This window comes from Salvia miltiorrhiza, chromosome 4, assembly GCF_028751815.1.
Source record: "Salvia miltiorrhiza cultivar Shanhuang (shh) chromosome 4, IMPLAD_Smil_shh, whole genome shotgun sequence".
Lineage (NCBI taxonomy): Eukaryota > Viridiplantae > Streptophyta > Magnoliopsida > Lamiales > Lamiaceae > Salvia > Salvia miltiorrhiza.
The window spans coordinates 55,993,439-56,016,270 of NC_080390.1; the positions used below are offsets into that span (position 1 = coordinate 55,993,439).

The 22,832-nt window shown below is 37.1% G+C and overlaps 3 protein-coding genes and 1 pseudogene across 7 annotated transcripts; 2 read left to right on the plus strand and 2 right to left on the minus strand.

Moving 5' to 3' along the window:
* Positions 1 to 96: 96 nt before the first annotated feature.
* Positions 97 to 6,213, minus strand: LOC131020978 (cullin-1-like). Of its 2 annotated transcripts, none has more exons than XM_057950040.1 (20): positions 6,059 to 6,213; positions 4,888 to 5,114; positions 4,697 to 4,796; positions 4,090 to 4,275; positions 3,854 to 3,901; positions 3,563 to 3,766; positions 3,328 to 3,405; positions 3,072 to 3,161; positions 2,907 to 2,987; positions 2,730 to 2,792; positions 2,559 to 2,594; positions 2,400 to 2,486; positions 2,161 to 2,310; positions 2,017 to 2,072; positions 1,809 to 1,929; positions 1,497 to 1,658; positions 1,237 to 1,380; positions 932 to 1,150; positions 658 to 825; positions 97 to 563 (listed from the first exon to the last, which is right to left on the minus strand). In XM_057950040.1, the coding sequence occupies exons 2-20, from the start codon at positions 5,025 to 5,027 to the stop codon at positions 462 to 464; spliced, it is 2,235 nt and encodes a 744-aa protein (XP_057806023.1). In that variant the 5' UTR covers positions 5,028 to 5,114; positions 6,059 to 6,213; the 3' UTR covers positions 97 to 461. The 2 variants fall into 2 exon arrangements, with proteins under 2 accessions (XP_057806023.1, XP_057806025.1); XM_057950042.1 differs by having other exon boundaries at positions 6,000 to 6,120.
* Positions 6,214 to 7,470: 1,257 nt separating this feature from the next.
* Positions 7,471 to 10,222, minus strand: LOC131020979 (acyltransferase GLAUCE-like; annotated as a pseudogene).
* A 4,536-nt stretch (positions 10,223 to 14,758) lies between these two features.
* On the plus strand, positions 14,759 to 19,731 carry LOC131020980 (uncharacterized). 3 transcript variants are annotated; one of them, XM_057950044.1, is made up of 5 exons: positions 14,792 to 14,929; positions 15,109 to 15,129; positions 15,802 to 15,962; positions 16,305 to 17,090; positions 17,437 to 19,731. In XM_057950044.1, exons 4-5 carry the CDS (start codon positions 16,305 to 16,307, stop codon positions 19,177 to 19,179), a joined length of 2,529 nt encoding a protein of 842 aa, XP_057806027.1. In that variant the 5' UTR covers positions 14,792 to 14,929; positions 15,109 to 15,129; positions 15,802 to 15,962; the 3' UTR covers positions 19,180 to 19,731. The 3 variants fall into 3 exon arrangements, with proteins under 3 accessions (XP_057806026.1, XP_057806028.1, XP_057806027.1); XM_057950043.1 differs by lacking the exon at positions 15,802 to 15,962 and having other exon boundaries at positions 14,759 to 14,929; XM_057950045.1 differs by lacking the exons at positions 15,109 to 15,129; positions 15,802 to 15,962 and having other exon boundaries at positions 14,782 to 14,929.
* Positions 19,732 to 20,199: 468 nt separating this feature from the next.
* Positions 20,200 to 22,811, plus strand: LOC131020982 (uncharacterized). Of its 2 annotated transcripts, none has more exons than XM_057950048.1 (3): positions 20,200 to 20,576; positions 21,689 to 21,813; positions 22,283 to 22,811. In XM_057950048.1, the coding sequence occupies exons 1-3, from the start codon at positions 20,414 to 20,416 to the stop codon at positions 22,568 to 22,570; spliced, it is 576 nt and encodes a 191-aa protein (XP_057806031.1). In that variant the 5' UTR covers positions 20,200 to 20,413; the 3' UTR covers positions 22,571 to 22,811. The 2 variants fall into 2 exon arrangements, with proteins under 2 accessions (XP_057806031.1, XP_057806033.1); XM_057950050.1 differs by having other exon boundaries at positions 20,215 to 20,570.
* The last annotated feature ends 21 nt before the right edge of the window (positions 22,812 to 22,832 follow it).

Consider the following 22,832-nt stretch of genomic DNA (forward strand, 5'->3'; position numbering starts at 1 on the left):
TTCTCCGAATTAAAACTTTTCAAGTATCCTTGCTCTCTCTCTCTCTCTCTCTCACACACACACACACACACACACACACACACACAAATAACAAAATAAAAGGGATTAAAAAGCAAACTTAAAAGACTGCATAATCTTTACATAAAGTTCATGGAATAGCCAATCACAATAAACGACAGATAATTTTGGACAATTACGAGTCAAAATGCAAGAGTTAGGGCTAAAGGAAATCAAAAGAAGCAATATTTTGTCTCACTGCTCAGAAATGTAAAACTACATCTTTGCCTCAATGCAGATCGATCTATGTAAATGGTTCCAGATTTTTAAGTCGGAATGTACAAGAATTCTCAAGCCCCTCCACCTACGAAATCGAGTCATTGAAGGCCCTAGGCAGCACTTACAGTCGTTTCGAGTCCAAAACCTTTTTGCAGCGTCTTGAAGCAGCCGAAAGAGTCGTGTGTTTATGCCAAGTATTTGAACAAGTTGGGGTTATCCTTGTCGCGTTCAAGATAGTCGCGAGTGATCAAATCTTCAATCCTCTTCTTGATTGCTTTAACATCAGGCTGTGAATGATGCAGAGTTGAAACTCTGGCGATTATAGTCATTTGAAGAGATAAAGAATGTCGAGGATAATATCTAAACACATCGTAAGGGTACCTTGAACATTCGACCCAATTGCTCAACGCATTCCATGACCAATTGCTGGTAGCCTAAGACTTTCCTGCTCTTCATGATACGGACAATTGAGGCATCAATGGCGTACCTTCTGTCCTTGTCAACATCCTCTACGACCTTCTTCTTCTCGTCCACAGGAGGGAGAGGTATCTTCGTTCCCAATAACACGTTTAACAGCAGAGTCAATATAAGTGTTAGGCATGCCTTATCCTACAACGTGGATACGCAGGAAACACACGGTGGGTGAAATTAGTACCTTGATCCTTCTCATTTTGTCAGTGAACTTTGAATTGAACTCGAAAACATCAGTTGGAGAGATTGTTTTGGTGCTCGGTTCCTTGTTCAGAATCTTGTACTTGGCACATGAAAGTGAATGAAGCAACCTAACAACATCATCGTCAGACAGGTTCAACTGAGTCATGATTTCCTGGTAACTTAATCTATCCGCGGCATTGAACAGCAAGAGCGCAGCAGCCTGAAACATGGAGCACGGGAGCTTTAATCATTTATAAATCACTCAGAAGACACATAAATGAATCGTGATCGTGTTCTGCACTTCACCTGATAGGTTGTCACAATAAGCTCTATTGTCTTTGGTTCAAATTTACCATTGATGTTGCAAGTTCCCAATGAATATATCCATGTAAGTTTTCGGTGCTTAGTTTTCGTTTGGTAGAACTCTCTAAATAATTCTACACACTTGACCTAGAGAAAATTCCAGGCAATCAGCGAGAATATCAGTTAGTAAATGAACACTATCCTTGAAGCTGTCAACGGTAATTTTGTAATTAATCTTAAATTTCAATATATGCAAGCATTACCATCTCAGCAGGAAGGTTAAGATCAAAAGATTTGTAACTTGGCCAGAAACCTGTTGTCAGGACAGTCACTGTTAAGTCAATCCCCGGATTTGCATTCGGATTATTACTAAGATATTCCTCAAAGCTGGCTTGATTTTCCCTGGCTAGTGTCAAATCTGTGACCTGAAATAGAGAAAAGCATATAAAAATATAAAACACATAAGCTTGTTTTAGTAAAAGGCAAAAGAATTGTTCGCTTCAGCTCAACGTGCGGCTGCATAAAAAAATCACATAAGTTTTGCTGATTCAGAATGTAAAAATAAGAGAACTGACCATCCCCTCCATTTTTGATGTAAATTGGCCTCCGCATTGCTGCTTCAATTTTGTCAGGATACTTCTTTCATGTTCATCATTAGCACTTTTGTCAAATAGCAAGCGGCGAGCAAGCTTTTTCCTGTCAACAACAGCAGTAAGAAAAGTATAAATATAATAATTTGTTCACTAGACCGAAGCAACAACCAGAGTGTATTGGGTAACTCACCTATAAAACTCAGCAAATAGGTCCTTATCACTGATATAGGCAAGCAATTTTACAACCTAAAAGACATTCCAAACCCCAATTACAACCCTTAAATGTGATCATAATCAATACTAATTCAAAGTTCAAATGCTCACAAATCAACACCTTTTCCAGTGTTTCCTCAATTGCTTCATCGCTCAATTTTTCACTTCCGCCCTTTTTGAGAATGTTATCACAAAAAGTGGCTAGAAGTTCTGCACTAGAACTACCAGCAACACCCTTGTTGCAAAAGACTTCAAATGCTTCTTTGAGAGCCTATTAATTGGACAGAGAAAAATAGTCATACTAATGCTAGAGTTGAGGACAGGGTAAAATAAATAGGACGCTATCCAGATTATTCTAACCTTGTGAAAGAGCGTGTGATTTACAAAACAGTCATTCACATATGCCATGAATTTGTCATGGAGCTCAATTACTTTTCTGACGAAAACCTGGATTCCATACACAAGTAATGTCAGTGGGTGAAAACATGACAAAGGTTAAGAAAGTTCAAAATAAGTTACCTGTTCCTGCAACCCAACAACATCTTTCTTTTCTGCCTGTAGAAGATATGCAATAATTATTGATTACAAAAGGGAAAAGTATTTATACATTCCGCTGCCACATTTAGCACACAATTTTAACCACTTCATTAAAAGAATATGACAAACAATCTTCTTAGAAAGTGAACGGACCTTCTTGTTACTTGCAGCATCTTCAGCATGTTTAACCAATGCGCTACCTTCAGCAGTAACATGCTGGGATGGGAGTAAATCACAAATTAGTACACATACAGCTATGTGAAAAGGTGCAGCTCAAAATGCAGAAACAGTACTAATTTTAAAAAGGGGGGTACCAAAACAATCACACACCTGCTTAAAAATATTAGCCACGGGTTCCAGACCTCGAGGTATTTTCGAGAAGAGTCTATACATCCTTGACAAATCCTCTACCTAAATAACATCAGCAGAGATTCAGCTTCAAAGAGAATTAAACAAACCGTCTAAATACATAATAAGGTGCTTTAGTATAGGTACCTTGTCATCCCTAAGTAATGCATGACAGCCTGAGTGCTCCTTCTCCAGGAGTTGGGTGGCATATACAGATAATAACTCATGTTGTACTTTCTACCAATAAAACAGAACAGTTATCAAATTGATTGATTAACTGTTACAACACAAGATATCGGGCTAACTGAATCAAAATATTTAAGCCATTGAAAACCCCATGAAGATACTTGTAATATCAGTCTCAGTCAATAACTCACATCTAGTATCAAGAACAAGAGCATACCTCAAGCAACTTTACTTCACTACTTGAATGAAGATAGTGAGCAACTCTGTCTTTCTCTCGTTTCAAACATTCCTCAGCCTGGATTTACAAAAGGACTCTTATAAAGTATGTGAAAAGTAATTTCAGTATAGATATTTTAGCAAACATAATCCACATCTCGGCACCATGGTGTATGTATCGTTCTCAGTGGACAGAGGTGGCACTCTGATTTTGTCATACATATATATATATATACCTTCAGCATATAGTCAGGGCACGAGTCGTCTAAGATCCAATTAGAAGCCTTCCGGGAATAATAGGCAGCTGTGTCCTTCAGCATAGCTGCTTCAAAGTCATTGTCATAATAATCCATCTGCCCCATTCCAATTTCAACAAAAATATCCAACACATTCTTTAACAAAGCTCGATCTATTTGCTCTCCTTCTCGCTCTTGATCGACCTGGTCAAGAGAAATTACAAAACAAAACCACTCATAAGAGAATAAGAACATGGTATGGTAAAGAAGGAAAATGTAACACAGACATACCAGAGATATGACAGCGTCCCTTGCTTTCACATGCAACTCTTTGTACACCTGAAATCATAATATAGGTTCCTAAATGTCCAAAGCTGAAGAGGAAAAGTGAAAGGAAAGGATAAAAATATTTTTGGGGGCGGAAGAATAGGAAGAAAGGACAAGGATAATCTCATTTTTCCAGAAAGCATTAACTTTGGTTGTTGATAAAATTAAGGAAGCTCAACTAGAAATCAGCCAAGAGTTACCAGTTCACGGAAGCACGTCAAACCAACTTCTTGCAGTGGCGGAAGTGACCTTCTAGCTATGAAATACCGGTCAAGATAGTAAAAGAATCTTGAAAGCCATCGCACCATGATTTTATGATTCAACCACCTTTTTACCAGCTCCCTTAACATGAACTCGTCATGCTTCTCCCTCAAAGAAGGCAGCACCTAAACCAGAGACGGGAAAGTCCGAATAAATGGCTGTGAGAAGAAATAAATTGATTTCAACGAACTTTGTGAACATAGAACTGCTTGTAAGATGTGGTAGAACTTTGTTGTGTTCCTAAATTATTTTTTCGGGTGATTAGATTCCAACCCAAATTTTCAGGTCAACCTTGAGATTGCAGCGTACAATAGAGACGAGCAACATGCACCTGAAACACCGTCAATGAAGATGCTAATGCAAGCGCAACTTAGTGACATGACATCTGACGAGTGGTAGATCAACAAATGTAAACAACCATCTACGTTAACTTTCGGCAACTCCAAAATTTGGAACACCAAAAAATATCAGGTACTTAGACAGACATTTATGAACATAATTGCGCACTTTACAGTGTCACGCCAGAAAAAGGAAACATATCCTCACCGTCGACGTTATATACTCTTCAAAAGACTCCCGATACTTGTCGTAAAGCTGCTGGGAATAATCATGAGGTGGCTTCTGAGTACACATGTTATATATTGTCCTGCGATTAAGAATAAAGAAAACTCATAATGCATAGATGAACCCACAAAAAAAGAACCATGTAACTAGAATACAAAGTACTCAAATAATACGTGTAGAGCATCATGTAGTCTTCGGAACTGAATTGTGGCTCCGGCAATCCTTCAAGAATATTTTTAAGTTTTGTAATCCCTTTCTGCATAAAGTCCCATCCTTGATCTAGATCAATCGTATTCCGCTGGTTCATCGTCATCCTCTTACCAGCCCAAGATCAATGCAGAGCCAAAATCTGATCGCCAATCAAAATGCCATAATAAGCTTGACAGACGAGAAAGGAAATCTGAAGATCATTGAAAGTCACCAGTTAGAAGAGATTAAAAAGAATCGCAACATGAGATAAAATATATAAAAACACGATAACAAAGTAAATTGGTAATACATGTCATGATTGCTAATTGTGCTGATATTCAACGTCATGGGGATCATGAAGAGTCAGCCAAAACTTCAACAAAAGTATTAATGCATTCAACAGAATAAGTAGCTACTAAGAGGGCCAACTAAAGCAACTCAGTGAGAGAGAGAGAGAGAGAGAACGCACTACAGAATTATCTCCATTTAAGCAAATGAAATCAAAATTCAACTCGGCACGAGATGCTGACCGTGAAAAGAATACAGAGAATGATTTGGTGATTCACACTTAAGTAGATGATTAACAGCACAAAAGTGAACATAAACACAAATCACTACATTAGGTTTCACAAATCAATGTATGCGAACATTGAAGTATCTACAATAAGCTCCTCAGGATCCTCGTCACTGTTCAACAATAATGAAAGCTATGACCCATCTTTTTCAGCCTAACCGCACACACAGGCTAAGAATTTATTACCAAGCCAATACTGCGCTACCAAAAATCCCCTGAGCACCCACAAAGGAAGTAAACGACTCTAACTAAATATCCCGCACCACAACCTCATAAAAGACTGCAACAAAACCCTAAAGAAATCCCTAAATCACAGCAAAACAACTAAACCTAATCAAAACTCCTTCCCAATCAGAGTTACTTCAGCAGAGCTCGAAGCGAAACTGAAGCTAAAATGGCAACAATCATCTAAATCTGGTCCCATGATTGAAAATAATCGCAGCAGTTTCCAATACGGTGGCGGAAATGATAATCGGAAATTACATAAACGTACACAGCCACTAATACGCACAATAAACCCACCAGAAAGCGTGAAATACAACATGTATCGAACACAAAATCTTGATAGAGAGAGAAAACACCTGAAATGGAGAAAGAAATCTTGAGCAGGAGGTGTGATGAATCTCTCTCTCGCTCGTCTCTTTTTTTCCTTTGTTTTTTCTCCACATATTTTATGTGCTTCTTATTTGCTATTCAAGTCCTCCACTAAAGTTTGCCTAATTCCTTTTAGACCACAAAAATATTTGTTTTATTACAGTTTCGCCCCTGTAAAATGGAAAGGCAATACCAAGGAATTAAGCTTTTGTGGTCATTTTAGGATTTGGAACTTTATAGGGATTGCATATTTGGAATAAAAAATGAACATTTGAATTGAGTTTTAAGGAAAACCACTCCCTAAAAATTAAATAAGTAAATAATAAATAGTAACTAGTAATTTTCTTAATTATAAATAAAATTTATACAATAACACATGTTGGGCCAGGCCATATTAATTATATTGGGCTGGACCAGTTAGATTTAGAATATAATAATCTGCAATCCCACTTGTATTTATTTGGGGAGGCCCATGCCATGAATATCCAAGTGACGTCAATAAATACAAATTATTTCCACACAAAATTGAAAATCCTCTCTCTCAAGATTGAATTTGTTTTACCAATACGTCGAGGGTTTGAGACGTCAAGGGGGAAATCGAGAATTATTATTGATCCATTTAAAAAAAAAAAAAAGAGAGAGAGAGAGATTGAATTTGTTTTTTTATCTTACATGAACTATATCTATTATTAACTGAGGGAGACTTGTGTGAGACCATCTCGATCAAAATAAATTAGTGAGGCGGGCCAATATCAGAATAGTTTAGGAATTTTCTCAAAAAAAAAAGAAAAAAAAAATAGTTTAGGAATAAAATACATTAACATTGAAGAAAATCATTTTTGTGGATGTAAGTGAAGAATTATTATTATTATTATTATTATTATTATTAGGCGAAAGGGGAGCGACCGTACCGCCATGCAAATAATCAAATGTCAACTGTAGCTAATTAATTAAGTGAACTAAATATTGAGCTCATTTATGATCTCAATGCACGCAACTAATTAATTAACTCAGTGGGGGAGCAACTAATTAATAAACTAATCACATAGATGCAGTCTCATAGTCTGGAATCAATATTAATTAATTAATACTATTGTCTTGAATGAATTTATGATGTCCCTTTAGGCTTTAATAAATCATTTTAATTTGGACTGTCATTTTTATTCTAAATAATTGTCACTTTTATGAATTAGAACTTTCACTTTTATTTTAATAATTTAATAATGACGAATTGAGGGTACGAATTTTAATAAAATGGCTGGAAGACGTTAATGTAAAAGAAGTTTCATAAAAGATAATTATTCTTATACTTTAGGTGTCTTGGGCCCACCAAAATGGAAAAATAAAGGTTGGATTTTTTATAAATATTATGTGTGGAGGTGGTTTAAAATACAAGGAATAATTTTCCAAAAATGATGGACGAAAGTAATAATAAAACTACAATCTTCATGAACGTACAAAATATATAGCAACTCATGAATTCGGTAACATGTTATAAGCTATAGTCCATGTGTGTAGCACGAGGCGCATGAGTGTTTTCTTCTACATATTTGTTCCCCATAGTAACTTAAATCCACGTCTCATTGATTGGAGATGAAGCTTCTTACCAACTAAGTAACACTTCAATTCTTTATCTAAGATCTATATATTTATAAATACATATTTTTCCCAATAAAACTCCATGCATGACCAAATTAATGCTTTGTGTATACATATAACTTTCTTTATTACAAACATTCATCCATCCATGCATGCATGTAACATGATAATGAAACACAATTTATTAAGGAATCACATATCAAAAACACAAGACTCAAACCTCTCCATCTTCTCCTTGTCCAACCCTATCCACACATTAATCCCCTCCCCCCCCACCCCCACCCCCACCCCCACCCCCCAACAACACCACAAACTCATCATTCCCACTCACCACCGGCCCGGCATGCTTCGGCCTCCCAAACCCTAGATCCACCTCCCCGAACGGCAGCTTCCACCACGCCGACACGTAGAACCCGCCGCCGCCCGTCGCCGGAATCCCCTTATACACCTCCAGCCAATCGATCACCGACCTAATATACTCCGCCGTCACCCTCTCCCTCCCCCTCCTCACCATCTCCACCGCGAACGACGCCGGCCTCCGCACCAGATCGCCGGCGCCGGCACTCGCGAACGCCGTGATCACCGCGTTCCCTGCGAAATTCCCCGGCAGCGGCGGCGACGCCCTCGATCTTATGTCCACGGCGAAGAGGACCATCGATTCCCGATCCCGATCCCGATCCCCGTCGACGTCGAAGTAAGCCCTAGTCCTCGCCCTCCAGACGTGCGCGACGATCGCCTCGAACGTCGAGCACTCGGTCGCGGCGGCGCTCGCCTTCAGCTGCCCGAGCATCTCCGGCGTGAAGGAGAAGAGGCGGTGCGCGTATCTGTCGGAGAAGATCAGCGGCGACGGCGACTTCCGAGCTTGGGAGGTGAAGGATGAGGCAAGGGATGAGGTCTTGGCGAGCTTGATGTATTCGCGGTGGGGGAAACGGATCTGCGGCGGCGATCGCGATTTGATGCAGGTGCGATCGTTGTTGATGATCAATGTGTGTGCTGATTTTAGGGTTTGGGATTCTCCTCTGCAGATTGCGGCGAGAGTGTTGAACATTTGGCTGGCTGATTTGCCGTCGAGAATTGCGTGGTTTGTGACGAACCCTAGTGCGAATCCGCCACATGCAAATCTTGTCACCTATGAAATTCATTATAATATTCAACACACAATAGAAAAATGAATGAAAATATTATTATGTTTTCAATAATCCATGCAAAAAACAGTACGTGTAACGTGTAGTATCAATCGGGTCGGGACATGCACAAATAAAAAAAATCTTGTGAATGTTGTATATATTTTTCAAATTTTGAGGATCGGAGGCAATTTTCCTACTATTTGATTTAGAATGTGACAGGGGCTTTTGCACAATAACTCGAGCTAATTGTTAAAATATGACCGTAACTTTCAGTATTTTCAGAAAGACGACTATATGTAACGGAATTTGAAAATGAGGACTATAGCTTCCAATTTCTACATTTACACTCCTATTTTCGGCCGTGATAGAAGCTATCATTTTCAAATTCCGTAACATATAATCCTCTTTCTGAAAACACTGAACGTTAGGGTCATGTTTGAACAATTAGCTCCAATAACATACAAATTAAATACGATAGCTTATGGGTCCATGATATATAAATATATATACACTAGCTAGGGATGGAGCAAGATTTTATAGGAGATTAAATAAATTAGATAAAGAAAAACCCCAAAAAAGTAGCTAGCCACCAGGCACATCATGACTTGAATCATAAAACACAGAGAATAAATTGTTAAAATATTGTAAGTTTATGTAATATTATAGAAATGTTTAAAAAGTATATATTAAAAGTAAACACATGCGAATTATTCAAAGAAAATACATATACATATATATGAATGGATTCAAAATGAGAACCCGGGAGAATGGAGAGTTATTTTCACCCCTTCAATCCCCAAGACTTACGTTGTATACATCTCCTTGATGGATGAATGCAACTCCTGAATTTGAATCTCATGAAGAGCGGAAATTCCATTTTTTTTTTTAATTTCTGGTGTAGTTAATTTCATGATGAATACAGTAACGTTACCTGAATTGTGAAAATTGCAGTATCGGCTAGGTTTTTATACAAGCCGGGGCGATGCACGAAGCCGTGGAAGGTCGGGTTGGGTTGAGAGAGGTCACCAAGATCCTCGAGAGCGAGTCTTGACTCCGCGGTCACAAACACGACTCCCCCGTTGTTGCACTCGAGCTCGAGCCTCTTGCTCTCATCGTTGAAGCTGAGCCTCCCGGCCATGAAATAGTATGGGATCAACAGCACATTCTCCACCGCCCTCTTCACCATCTCCGCAACTCCGGCCGTGGATGAAGGAGGCGGTGGAGCATCGTAGAAGAAGACGGTCTCGACCGGGAAAGTCACCGTTTGATCGATGTTCGAGAGGAAGATCGTCTCCGTTGGCGTTGGATTTTTTGGTGAGAAGAGTGAAATTGGCTCTTCTTTCACTAGATCTTCCTCCCTCAACGAGATAATGTTGTTAGCCATGGTGACAAAAAATTAATATATTAAAACTTTCTTTTACTTGGAGTAGGGTTTTGCATGATTTAGGGTTGGACGTGTGTGGAATTATTTATAGGGTGTTTGTGTGTGTGTGTGTGAGTGAGAGAAAGAGATTATGTTGGAAATAAGAGTAATGTGTTGATGGGTGAGAAGAGTATGAATGAGGTTTTTGTGGTTGGAATAGTGTTTGATTGGATGAAATGGAGAAAAATTTGTAGTTGAAATGAGTTCGTGAATCGAAAATGTAGAGGCATGAGATGGTCCTTTCTTTTTATTGCGTGTGTGCTTCACTATATTTTTTGCATGTTGTGCGAGATTATATATTTGGCTAATCTTATTTCAAAAAGTTTATAAGCTTATATAATTTATAAAATATTTTGATATACAGGGCTTATAAGTTGTGAAAGTATTAGAATAATTGAGAGGAGAGAAAAATGAATAAACATAAATTTGAATAGTGTACGATGAAAAATGAAATATAACAAATCATAATTGAGATTTTTTTATAATATGCATTAATGATTATGAAAAATAAGTTCGGTATAAGAACATATCTATGGGAGAGTTTAGTTTATAAGTCATCGACCTTATTTTTCTAATTTATAAGTTATTTATGAACAGATTTTATCAAACACTTTAAATGAACTTATAAACTGCTAAATAAATTATAATTATAAACCGTTTCAAGAGACTTATAGCCAAACGCCCTCTTAATTAAATGTTGCTGATCTATTTTTTTTAAATGCATAATATAAGTATATCACATCATATGTAGGGTACCTAGAAAATAATATTTTACTAGTGTAGTCTATTTTTATTTTTTTTAGTTATTGTGGCTATTAATTCATTAATTATGTGATTGTTTTGCCACTTAGCGAATAAATGGTATCTATAACTTCAGATAGAGACTTGAGAGTCGCCAAGAAGTAATGCTGAGTTCAAATTTTCAACTCCTTCCAAACTAATACGGTAGTATTTATTTAATTGGAAAAATAAAGTAGTAATTTACAATGTTATTAAACCATTTTATAATTCTTTCTAAGATTGAAGATGGTTAACCCCTATTTCTTACTAAGATCATTAAAATTAGTTATTTGATAAAATTCCTATATCTGATCATAGTATGCACACAATGACACAAAATTTTATTCGTGTGCAATATTGAAAATTCTACTTATCCTATGCTTATATTGAATTTATAGCTTTTAATTACATGAAAACAGGAAAAAATGATAATATTTGGGCCAAACTAAACTCTCATAGGGTCCAGATTTGCTAGTGGGCCTTCAATGGTAGCTGTTTTCAATTGGGCCAATGCGGATTTTTTTCTTTTACCCACTATATTTTATACAAATAAATTACAAATATAAGTGTCTAAAAATTTCACATATCATATTTGAATATTTGGGTGTTTTATATTCAATTGTAATCTTATCAAAATATGGATACTTATTGATGATTAAGTATATAACAAAAAAATTTATAAAGTTTCAATAAAACCAAATTTAGAGCAATTTTACGTAATTGAAATGTATTCAAATATATTAATATATGGATTTATAATTCGAGTTGTTAAAATATCGGACTACATAGATAATTCCACCCTAAAAATTTGTTGGATTACAAATTATGATATGTCACAAAAAAAATTATATACTTAGTAAATCAATCAATTTCTTTGCGTGACACCAATGTTTAATTTTCGTAAATTGTGCTTGATTAATATAGTAATAAACTAAAATATAGATTCTTATCAAATACAAGCAACCGCAGCCAACATGGATCCACCGCTAACCACTAGTAAAAATAATATCGAAAACATAATTAATATTTTAAATTGGGTGCATCTTTATTTATGTATTTGAAAATTAAATACTCAAATTCATTAAAATGGTCATTTTCCCTTTTCCACAGCAGCCTTAATCCAAACCCCATCCCAACACAGAATTGAAAAAACATTTCGATTGAAACGATCACTTAGTTTAGCTATACAAAGAATATGGTTAATTATTTAAAAAACTTTAAAAGTTTAGCTGGTTTAATTTGTAGTTACAACACGATTTTAGTTGTAGCCAATACAATACTATTTTTCAATCATTCCATAGTTAATAAAATATCAATCATTGTGATGATAAAATAAATTCCACTTGTCGGCCAAATCCAACTAAAACTACATCGTTTCTTGATTAGATAAATTGTAGTATATGTTTTAATTGTAAAGAGCTAAAAAAAAAAAAAACAATTTTGTAAATTCTACGATTTCAAGTTGTGTAGTGCCAGTAATTAATTTAATTAATTAGTATAAGTTTAGGTTAAAACTCTAACAACAATACAAAGGATAATTTGTTTCGAAATTAGGCTCGCCTTATAGTTTGATTTATAGTAATATTTATATTTTAAATGTTATTTGTGAAATATTTCATCTTGTTTAATTTGGAGTGATCTTTTTACCAAATTAAATATATATCAACGGTATAGCTTTAATGAGATTAAAATGTAAGATAAACATCATCTTCATTTTTTCACATATAATCATTTGCATGTAGACGTGAAATGTAATTTGGGATTGATGGATTAATTATATATATATATATATATATATCAAATAATTGGCCAAATATTGTCTTTTGGAGTGAATTGCATTTAGCAAATATATATATATGTGTTGCTTTTTTCAATATAACAAAACAAAATTGAAAAGAAAATGTTTTTCGTCTAAAATATAGAAAAAGAGTAAGGATCGAAAACCAAATAATTAAATAAATAAATAGTTAAAACTTTGTGCCCACTTGCAGTGGGAGCGTGTGAAAAAAGCGTTGTATTTCCATTTTCTTTATCATTTAATTTTAACACGGCACTAAACAAAAAAAAATAAAATTAAAGTGTAGAGCTTATAAATTATCAAATCTATTGTGAAAAAACAAGCTTACTCAAATGAGTGTTTATATTCAGCTCTAAAAATTTTATTGTAATTATAAATTAATATTATCAAGGAATATATAAAAGTATATTATTTACAAAGGAAATTAGGATTCTTGGCTTGTTTGAATTTGAAATCAACTTATGCCTGTGACATTTTAGGCAACATATCTTCTTTAAAAAAGCTTATAAATTAATTTACGTAGCTTAGTGTAAGCTTTAATTAAGGCATCGTTTAAATAAATATTATCATAATTATTTTTACATACTCCAACGAATATATGCATGAACAAATACGATGGATAATACAATCGACGTATTTGATTTGTAAGCTCAAGCAGATTTCATTGCATAACAAATATAGTGAATAAAAGGTTTTAAATTAATTTCATTAAAACGACACCATGAATATAATATAACATACGTATGGTATGTAAACTTATGTTAGTGTTTTAATTCAATAGCTCAATACTAGTTGCATGGGAGGTTTAGAATAAAATAATCATCACAAGTTGTGTTTTTATTTCTAATCCTACATATTTGCATATATTTACACAAAAGTTAAATGTTAATATACAAATAAATAAATAAATAAATAATCAAATTGATTTGCAACTAACATATTAATGCAATAATAACACGTGGATAATAGGCGTTGATAAACGTGTCGTGATACACTTGCATGTAATCCTATCTGTCTCACCAATTGAATCGAATAAAAACAAAAGTCGAATTGATGATACAATAAATGAAATTTGCTACATTTCACTAAATTATCGAGTGATTGAGATTGAATTGATGAAATCTATGAAGAATTTCGATTTTTTTTTTCTTTTTTTCCTTCTTTCTTTCTTTAAGAGAGAACGAATGCATTCACTTTTCTTTATATGGCCAATAGCACTAGTTCACACTAAACGACTGCAACATGATATCGCAGATAAAGTTTTGTAATTGTAGCTTTCCAAACAATCCGACAATCCAACAATATTTTACGATAAAATCTATTGAATTGTGATTTCCATTTTGATTTATAAGCCACACATTCTGTTGAATCCACCTTATTATTAAAAAGAACGAACGCAATCAGTATTCACTCTTCTTTACACGAACAATAACGTTAGTTCACACCAGCGAAATACAATACAGTATTATAAATAAAGTTTTGTAACAGTTACTTTCCGGTTATCCCGGCAACTCAACAACTTCGTATGACCAAATGTAATAAATGGCGCTTTCCATTTTGTTTTGCAGGTAACATCTTGCGTTGAATTCAATTCACCGTATTCCACTAACTTATCAAACGATGACTGAATCGATGCAATTTATACACACAATCCTTCACAAATACAAATCACTCTCTAGTTCATTGTTTTAATTTTGCCAACTCAATTTTTCTTCAAACCATAATAATAATAATAATAATAATAATAATAATAATAATAATAATAATAATAATCAATATGAAGAAATATAATAAAATAAAAATAAAAATAAAAAATAAAAAAATAAATATTAGTACTTCATATATTTACACGAAGTACGCGTCGACTCCATGCACCACCCACCGCGAGTGGGCTCTCTATCTCTCATCCGCTCTTTAAATTGGTCATTTTCTCCTTCATCCTTTTCTCTCTCTCTAAAACCATTATATAAGAAAGAAAAAAGAATTAAGTAATAGCAACAAAGCAATCGCTCTCTCTCTCTCTCTCTAAGCAACAAGCAAAAAACTCTCCTCTCCTCTCTCTCTCTCTCTCTCTCTCACTTCGATTTAATTTACCCCCATGAGAACTCTGCTCACATAGAAGACAACAAAGGTTCTCCCTCTCCTCCTCCCTCTCCTCCCCCCACACACACACAACACGCACCTCTCCTATGCATATATGTAAACTGTTATTATTTTCTATGTATATGTATTTTTCGCTACTTGTTTTTTGTATTTCTCATTTTATTTTTATTTTTCCTTGCTCCACATCTGAACCCACGACTCCTGCAGCCGCTCCACACGTTGCCCGCTGTGAGTTTCCTCCTCGCATATACATGCAAAAACTCGTATATATTTATGTATTTTTTCTGCTCAACAAATGTGATGGGGTTGTGGGAATACGTGAGTTGTGAATTCTTGGAAGACTTTAATTTGGTGGGATCACATTGGAATTATCTCTGGAGTTGTTGGTTTTTCACTCTTTGAGTTGGAGCTTTTTTGCATGATTTATGTTTTATGCATAATATATATTTTATATTTACATATATATGTCGTATATTTGGCTTTCGGGTTTTCGGGGGAGTTGCTGATATGGATGAAAATTGCTGAAATGAGATTTCTTGATGATTTATTTTTGTTTGATTTGGGATTTGGTTTTGTGCTGGTGTATCGGTATTGGGATTATTTTTGGCTTAGTTTTTTCGTGGTTTTTGGTTATGCATTTATTGTGATAAAAATAGTTTGTGGCGAAATGTGGTTCAATTTAGATGGAATAATTCGATCTGTTGTGTGTTTTATTTGGTGCTTGATGAAGTTTGATTTGTTTCTGAAAGAAATTTCATTTATGGTGTGGATTGACATGTTGTTGTGATTTCACGATTTTGCCTTTTAGTCGAAATGCTATCTCGTTGTGGTTTCGTGTTTTGGCCTCTGCAGAATGAAGCATCTTATGCATCAATGAGAGTTTCTATTTTTGGTAAGCAGGTGATGTAGATATAGATAGGGATGAAGCTGCTTCAAGATGCTATTAAGTTCAACTGAGATAGTGAAAATCTAGTAGATAGTATCTGAGATTTCGAGATTAGAGGAATTTCTTGGACAAGAGCATTGTCTTGCATCGTTTGTTTTGTCATAGATATTAAAAGGTATAACCTTTTTCTTATCCGAAGGCAGTGCGTGCTTGTGTTGGAGGCTCGTGTTGTCTAATTTCAGTTGTGAAAAACGGATTAATCTGCTTTCTCGTCTTTCCATTTGTTCCTACTTGGTTCGATAGCCTTATGTCTGTTTGCATTTTGGTTTTCTAGGCCTTAACTAAGTAGGAAAAGTGCCACCTTTTCAATGCCTCGTTTTGCTGCAGAGATTTGAGATTACGGCTTTTTGAACATGTCTCGGTTGATGCCTTTTTGCATAGGCATTTTAATGGGGACTTGTGTGAAGGAACTAATGCCTTAAGCCCTAATGAACAATATATTGATTTTCGTTGGCAGATGTCTTCATTTGCTCCACATCAGAATGGAGATTGTGTTGATGGCGTTCCTGTTAAGGAGTATGACGACTCTGGAGAAGCCAACGCCTCTCCTCTAATCCAATCAGATTGTTATGATGTGGGCGAGGAATTCGGGGAGCCTGATATTCTTCCCCGTATGGGAGATGAGTATCAGGTTGAGCTTCCTCCATTTACTAGAGAGCCCAATCACGTGTCCTACGCTGAAATTGGACACCATTCTCTCCAAGATTTCTTCGTTGGGTTGCCAATACCACTGATTTGGATTGACTGTGGGAGGCGTGAGGGCCCTAGGACCGTTCTAGGCTCCAGACGTCCGTATTGTAAGAACGTGATTGAAATGGGGATTTTGTGCAATGGTGATAGAGAGCCTTCACACAATTCAATGAAGTCGGAGATGAAGAGTTTACCAGCTGCAGAGAAAACACAAATGTGCATCGATGAAGGTCATGTTCTGGTTCCCGGATTACTCAGTGAAAAATGGAATGACGCTGAAAAAGCTAGTTTCCTTCTCGCTTTATACATCTTTGAGAAGAACTTTGTTGAAGTGAGGCGGTTCGTTGGATGTAAAGGTATGGGTGCAATACTCTCGTTCTATTACGGGGAGTTTTATGGCTCTGATGCGTACCGTAGATGGTCAGAAGGCCGGAAGACGAGGAGCAAGAAATGTGTTTACGGGCAGAGGATATTCTCCGGGTTGAGGCAGCAGGAGTTCTTGTCTAGATTGCTCTCTCGAGTCCCGGAAGAATGCAAAAGTGCTTTACTCGAGGTAAATTCTTTTACTTATAGTTGAAAATTTTATTTCTTGATTTTTCGGAGGCTTGAATATGAAGAATACTTCTTTATTTATTCAACATAAAAATAAAATCAAGATGACATTAAGTAAAGAATTTTATTGAATGGATAATCTTGATTGATTTGAATAAGGTTGTGATGGTTCTATACTGCTTATATAGGGCGTTTACTTTGGTTGATAGATTGGATTTACGATATATAGAAACGAGTATTTGAAGGATTACATGATCCAAAAAAGTAGCCTACGTTATTTTTATCTATCCGAGCTAATCATCAAGTGTTTGAATTCTGCTGAAGTTCGTTCCTTGATTCGTTCGTAGGTATCTAAGACTTTTGCAGAAGACAAGATATCATTAGTCGAGTACGTCTCTTCTCTGAAGACCACAGTGGGGATGGACCTCATCGTGGAAGCTGTTGCTGTTGGTTCAGGCAGACCAGACCTCACGGGGATGGCCTTGGAACCTCTGAAGTCGAACCATGTGACCCGGTCGGAGATACCAGCAGGAAAGGCATGCTCCGCGCTGACAACTTCTGAAATCATCAAATTCTTGAGTGGAGATTACAGGTTGAGCAAAGCTCGTTCCAATGACCTGTTCTGGGAGGCCGTTTGGCCGCGTTTGCTGGCACGAGGCTGGCACTCGGAGCAGCCCCAAAACCAGGGTTACGTTGCTGGTTCAAAGTGTTTGGTTTTCCTTCTTCCCGGTGTTAAGAAGTTTTCGAGAAGGAAGTTGGTGAAAGGCGATCACTACTTCGACTCAGTCACCGACGTGCTGAGCAAAGTCGCAAAAGATCCCGGCCTGATCGAGCTCGACAGTGAGGAAGCCAATGGCGACCAGAACACGGAGAAAGATGAGTGGACCAGTGACGTGAAGGTGGTGGAAGACGAGAACCATCCGCCTTCAAGGCAGCGACATTCGTATCTGCAGCCTCGGACTCCCAATCGCAGTGTGGAAGCCATCAAATTCACTGTGGTGGATACGGGCCTCTCCGATGGCAAGATAAGAGAGCTGAGGACCCTTCCTCGTGAAATCTCGAGCACGTTGATCTCTCTCGACGCTCCTGAAGAGGAAAACATGGCCGAATCCGATACAATGAACTCCAATACGTCTGAGAGGCAGACGGATAAGTCCGGATCGAAGAAGCTTGCTAGCAGAAAAAACCGCGATGATAATGCCTCTAGTCATGATATTCATCCCGATGTTGGCAAACCATTGGCCCCTTCGAAGAGAAAGAAGGATTCGAACGACAACCAGAAACCTCGGAAGGTCTCGAAACCTGTGCCATGCCGGAAGCAGAAACAAGGCTACGTCGATAATATCGCTCACTTCAGCAAACATTCAGGGAAATTAGCTGCCAGCACTCATGAAGAAGCAGGAGATGGAGTGATTCTTCACCCTCACTCGGCCTCCACCGCGCCTAGATTGGAAAACGGAGTGTCTTGCAGCTCCTCAGGCGTGCACGAGTCTAACGAGACGGCTCAAGTTAGCTCATGTCAGGATAAGTTGTCGTCTGCCAGCTCATCGAGAGGTAGCCCGAGCGAGAGCACTGAATTTCCTCAACCTCAGTTGTTGATTGATCTGAACGTAGCCCCGGAAATTGAGAACAACGGCCTCGCTCCAACTCCGTCAAACGAGCTGGATAACCAGCCGGTTCAGCCAGCTAGCCGTGGCTTACCAGCACCTTCACCCGTTGAGGCTAGCTCCGAGCAGCAATCTGTTGCGAACACACGGAGGCTGAGCACAAGGTATCGCCCTCCAACAACACGGGCATTGGAGGCCGTGGCGGGTGGATATCTGAGTATAAGCCGGAGGAGGAAGGGTAGGGACACGAGCTCTGTCGATGCACAACCACCAAGACCCTCACAGCAACCCCGTGTCGGGCCTGGTCCAAGTGATTCTCCCAGCAGCTCCGTGGCTTCCCCTTCCCAGATCGGAGAATCCTCTTCCCAGATCGTGGAAGCTGACAGAGGCGCAAGCACAAGTGGCACCTCGAACGCAGACAACAAAAACGACGATCCACCACCAGAAGCTAACCATCAAGAAGAACAAGCCCCCGGACAGTGAGTTGAACACCAGAGACAGGAAAATGTGGTACAAATTCTTGCTGTTTTCTTAACAAAGATCGATCACTCTACATGAAATCATAGGCTTCTGGTTCTTGATGCTCCGTGAAAACGTAGTTAGGTAGCGATTCTTGATGATCAGAGATAGTTTCTGCTGATGATACATGCTTCCTTCACCCTCAAAAACCCCCTTGCTGTTTGGTGAATTTACGCGATGCAGCAGAAACAGTTCTTCATGTGGCGAACGAGGGTGATCTGAGGAGACGAATGTCTTGAAGAGTCGGGTACGAACGAGCCCTCGAGGAAATCATGGCCATGGCTACTAGATGTGATTAACAGATTTTTTTTTTCTTCTTCTTCTCATCTCTTTTACCCTCATTGCTTTAGTCTTTGCTGTTATTGATGATCATATGGTAATGATAGTATTTTTCTATATTTTTTTCTTCCTTTTTTCTTTAGATGGGAGCAGTATTGATAACTAGAAATCTGTTATGGGAGTATTGATCAATAAACTACATTTTGTTGCATAGTAATAAATGATTTTTACTGTTAATAAGGGAAGCATGAATAGTTATGCTTGTCAAATTGCATGTGTTTCATTATGTGATGCTTTTTGTGTATAAATTTACGTCCAGATTCAATGCTTTCATGCATGCAATGCGAGAGGCGTAGCTTCCTTTTTCTTTTTATAATAATTTATTATGTTATTTTATGAGAAATTAAATTACTATGTCATTAAAAGGGCCTCAAGTTTTATTGCCATATTTACATTAATTATTGAGTTGCATCAGAAAATTGACCAATATATCGTCAAAATATATTAGTGTCAATTATACTTTTGATTTTAAACTATAAATGTTTTAACAAAAATGTCCTCAATTATCAATGGTTACAACTAAATACAGGAATTAATACAAAATTAACAAAAACCCCATAGAAGTCAACTAGAGTGTAGAGAGCTCATGGGCCTTCTATTCAGCCCATTAAATGAAGGCCCAATAATAAAAGGGCCCAATAAGAAATAAGCAAGTATACGTGGAAGCTCAGTTCTCGCACCAGCTACCAAACTCGAATATTTCTGCAATTACTGGAAGAAATAACACAGATTTCTCTGATTTGCATTTCAGTTTTTGATCGAGATACGTTTAGAAAGAGGATACAAATTTCTGGGCTACCCACGAAATTCAGAGAAAGCAAATACAGCATCGAATTTTTTGATTTTGTTTTGGTAAAAAATGGGTCAGGCATTTCGTCGAGCAACTGGAAGGATTGGCAGCTCCGCAGTCGATACGACGTCGCAGCTCCGGAAACCCATTGAGCGGCCGCCAGCTCCGCCTCCACCACATTCTTCTGTTCCCGTTGACAAAAACCCAGCTGCTGACATCACTCAAGGTTCCGGTAATTCTTTTATTATTTTGAATTACTTTATTTAATTTGTAAAAGTGCAGTTTCAAAATTTCAGCTCATCTATGTTTGAAATATTAATATTTGATCATAGAATTTCGAATTTATGGTGATGTTTTCTGATTTTATTATTTATGGATCAATTAGAACTTTGCCTAGTATTACTCAATCTCTGCTTGTTGTAGCCTGAGCAAGGAAATCAGAATCCCTAATTTATGCAATTTGTTTTTTTATTATGTTGTATCTTCGTCATCATAGTTTTGGCTTTCGATGGATTAGTGCCATGATTTTGAACATATTTTTTCTTCAAGAACAAGAAATTTAATTAGCTAAGAAGCATTGGCATTGAAGGTTTTCTTCTGATAGCAAAATCATTGCATTTCAGATGAAAATAGTAAGCTTGAGTGGTGAAAAATGGCGAGATAACAAAGAAAGTGTATTGGATTTGAGTAGAAAAATTTCATGACAGTTATATTGCTTTTGTGGAATCTTGTTGTGAAGTAGAGTTCATACTTCCAATTAAGCACATATTTGTATTGTTAAATAAGAGGTTAGAGAGTCTTTTACCTGCAAAGGATAATACGAGCTGCTTCATCAGCGTCATGACTTAGATAAGAGCATCTTGGGTTGTGTAGTAGAGTTGGTCGATAAACACGTATATATGGTGTTGGGTAAATCCCTTTATTTTCTTCTTTATCCATTTGGGGTGGGGTGGAATTACGATCCAAATCCAACTTCCAACTTTATCGGCATTATGAACTCAGATCAGAGCATCTCGGGTTGTGAAGTAGAGTTGGTACTACAAATACACGCATGTATATATTTTTCTAGTTTTCTTGCACATGGGAAGATACAAGTGGAATTGAGCTTCTAACTTCTTCATCATTATGAACGTAGATAACAGCATCTTGTCGTGAAGTAGAGTTGGTGTCAGTTCACACCTATATATATTGTTAGATAGAGGGTTGGAGAATCTTTTGCGGATGGAAATACAAGAGGAATCCAACTTCTAATTTTGTCAGCAATCTTAGCTTAGACATTGTCATAATTGTCTTTTAACAAGTTGGTAATAACTTAATGTTTTTCATTTTATTAACTCTTTCAAGAGGGTGCATCAAGAGTGAAAGCAGAAAATGTCCTTGAGGAACGAGACCCGCAATATGATTCCATGCTCAGCCAAATGGTGGGTAGAATTCAAGCAAAGCCTGGAGGGAAGCTCGAGATGGGCGAGGTAAGGATCAGAACTTGTTATACACACTCGCATGATAGAGAGCTTTGATTTTGATAAAATTTCTCGAAGCTAAGTATCTAACGAACTAGGCAAGGCTCAAAGATGCTTCCTACTAAAAATTGTCTAACCAAGAGAAATCTGACTTCATGAAAGATCTTCAGAAACTTGCATATGTAATTGCTTGATAGATGAAAACGAGACTATTTAATCCCGATGAAGTTTTCAAACTATAGCATGTTTTGAGTGATGCTAATTCTTTGTTAATTTAACGGGACGAAGCTACCCTTCTCTTTTCCAACTTCCGCGCCTCTTCTAGGAACGGCCTTCATCACATGAGCTAAATTTCATCTTCAAAATCTACTGTTTATAGCGACTACACCAATTTGCTCTGATTAGATTCCTTGTGCTTTCACAATCCTTCACTAATAACACGACCAATGACTGATATATTTATGTGAAATTTCATCAGGCCACTGTGGTGAAGAGTTACAAAAGGCCTTTGCCGAAGCTACGGAATACAAAACCAGATTCCAGCAGGTACGAGGACCGGTCTGCGCCGCCTGGAACACTGAAGATAGCGCAGCTGCGCCAAATCATTCTCTTGCACGAGGGCAAGTCGGATGAGCACGATGGTCCCATGGATGCCGGTCAAATTGCCGAACGGTTCCGGATCGACGTTGCACAGGTTCAAAATATCCTCCAGTTTGTATCTCTTCCTCCGGAGGATGACAGTAAAAAGAAAAATGATCAAGAATGATCACTTATTGTGTTCCAAGAGCTTCATTGATCAAGTTTTTGATTAACTTTTTGTATGAGGAATAGATCTTCTAGAGGTGAGAACTGCAAATTGTACTAGGTGAATGTTGCAGTGTTACTTGATAGGGATTTTCTTTTCTTTTTTTCTACAGAATTTTGTAACATTATGCCCCTCTATATATTTTTGCTTGTTGGAAATAATACTGTCAAAAATGTTGAAAGAAAAATGCTTTTGGACTCAACTGTTGAGATTTGTCTTTTTT

What these genes read in the sequence shown, in the direction of transcription:
- LOC131020978 (XM_057950040.1), bottom strand. Translation starts at nt 5,027, where the DNA reads ATGACGATGAACCAGCGGAATACGATTGATCTAGATCAAGGATGGGAC. An exon ending in CTATTTGCTGAGTTTTATAG is followed by an intron (nt 1,930 to 2,016) that starts GTGAGTTACCCA and finishes TGTTGTTGACAG; the next exon opens with GAAAAAGCTTGCTCGCCGCT. An exon ending in ACAAAATGAGAAGGATCAAG is followed by an intron (nt 826 to 931) that starts GTACTAATTTCA and finishes TTGGGAACGAAG; the next exon opens with ATACCTCTCCCTCCTGTGGA.
- LOC131020980 (XM_057950043.1), top strand. Translation starts at nt 16,305, where the DNA reads ATGTCTTCATTTGCTCCACATCAGAATGGAGATTGTGTTGATGGCGTT. An exon ending in GCAAAAGTGCTTTACTCGAG is followed by an intron (nt 17,091 to 17,436) that starts GTAAATTCTTTT and finishes ATTCGTTCGTAG; the next exon opens with GTATCTAAGACTTTTGCAGA.
- LOC131020982 (XM_057950048.1), top strand. Translation starts at nt 20,414, where the DNA reads ATGGGTCAGGCATTTCGTCGAGCAACTGGAAGGATTGGCAGCTCCGCA. An exon ending in TGACATCACTCAAGGTTCCG is followed by an intron (nt 20,577 to 21,688) that starts GTAATTCTTTTA and finishes AACTCTTTCAAG; the next exon opens with AGGGTGCATCAAGAGTGAAA. An exon ending in GGAAGCTCGAGATGGGCGAG is followed by an intron (nt 21,814 to 22,282) that starts GTAAGGATCAGA and finishes AAATTTCATCAG; the next exon opens with GCCACTGTGGTGAAGAGTTA.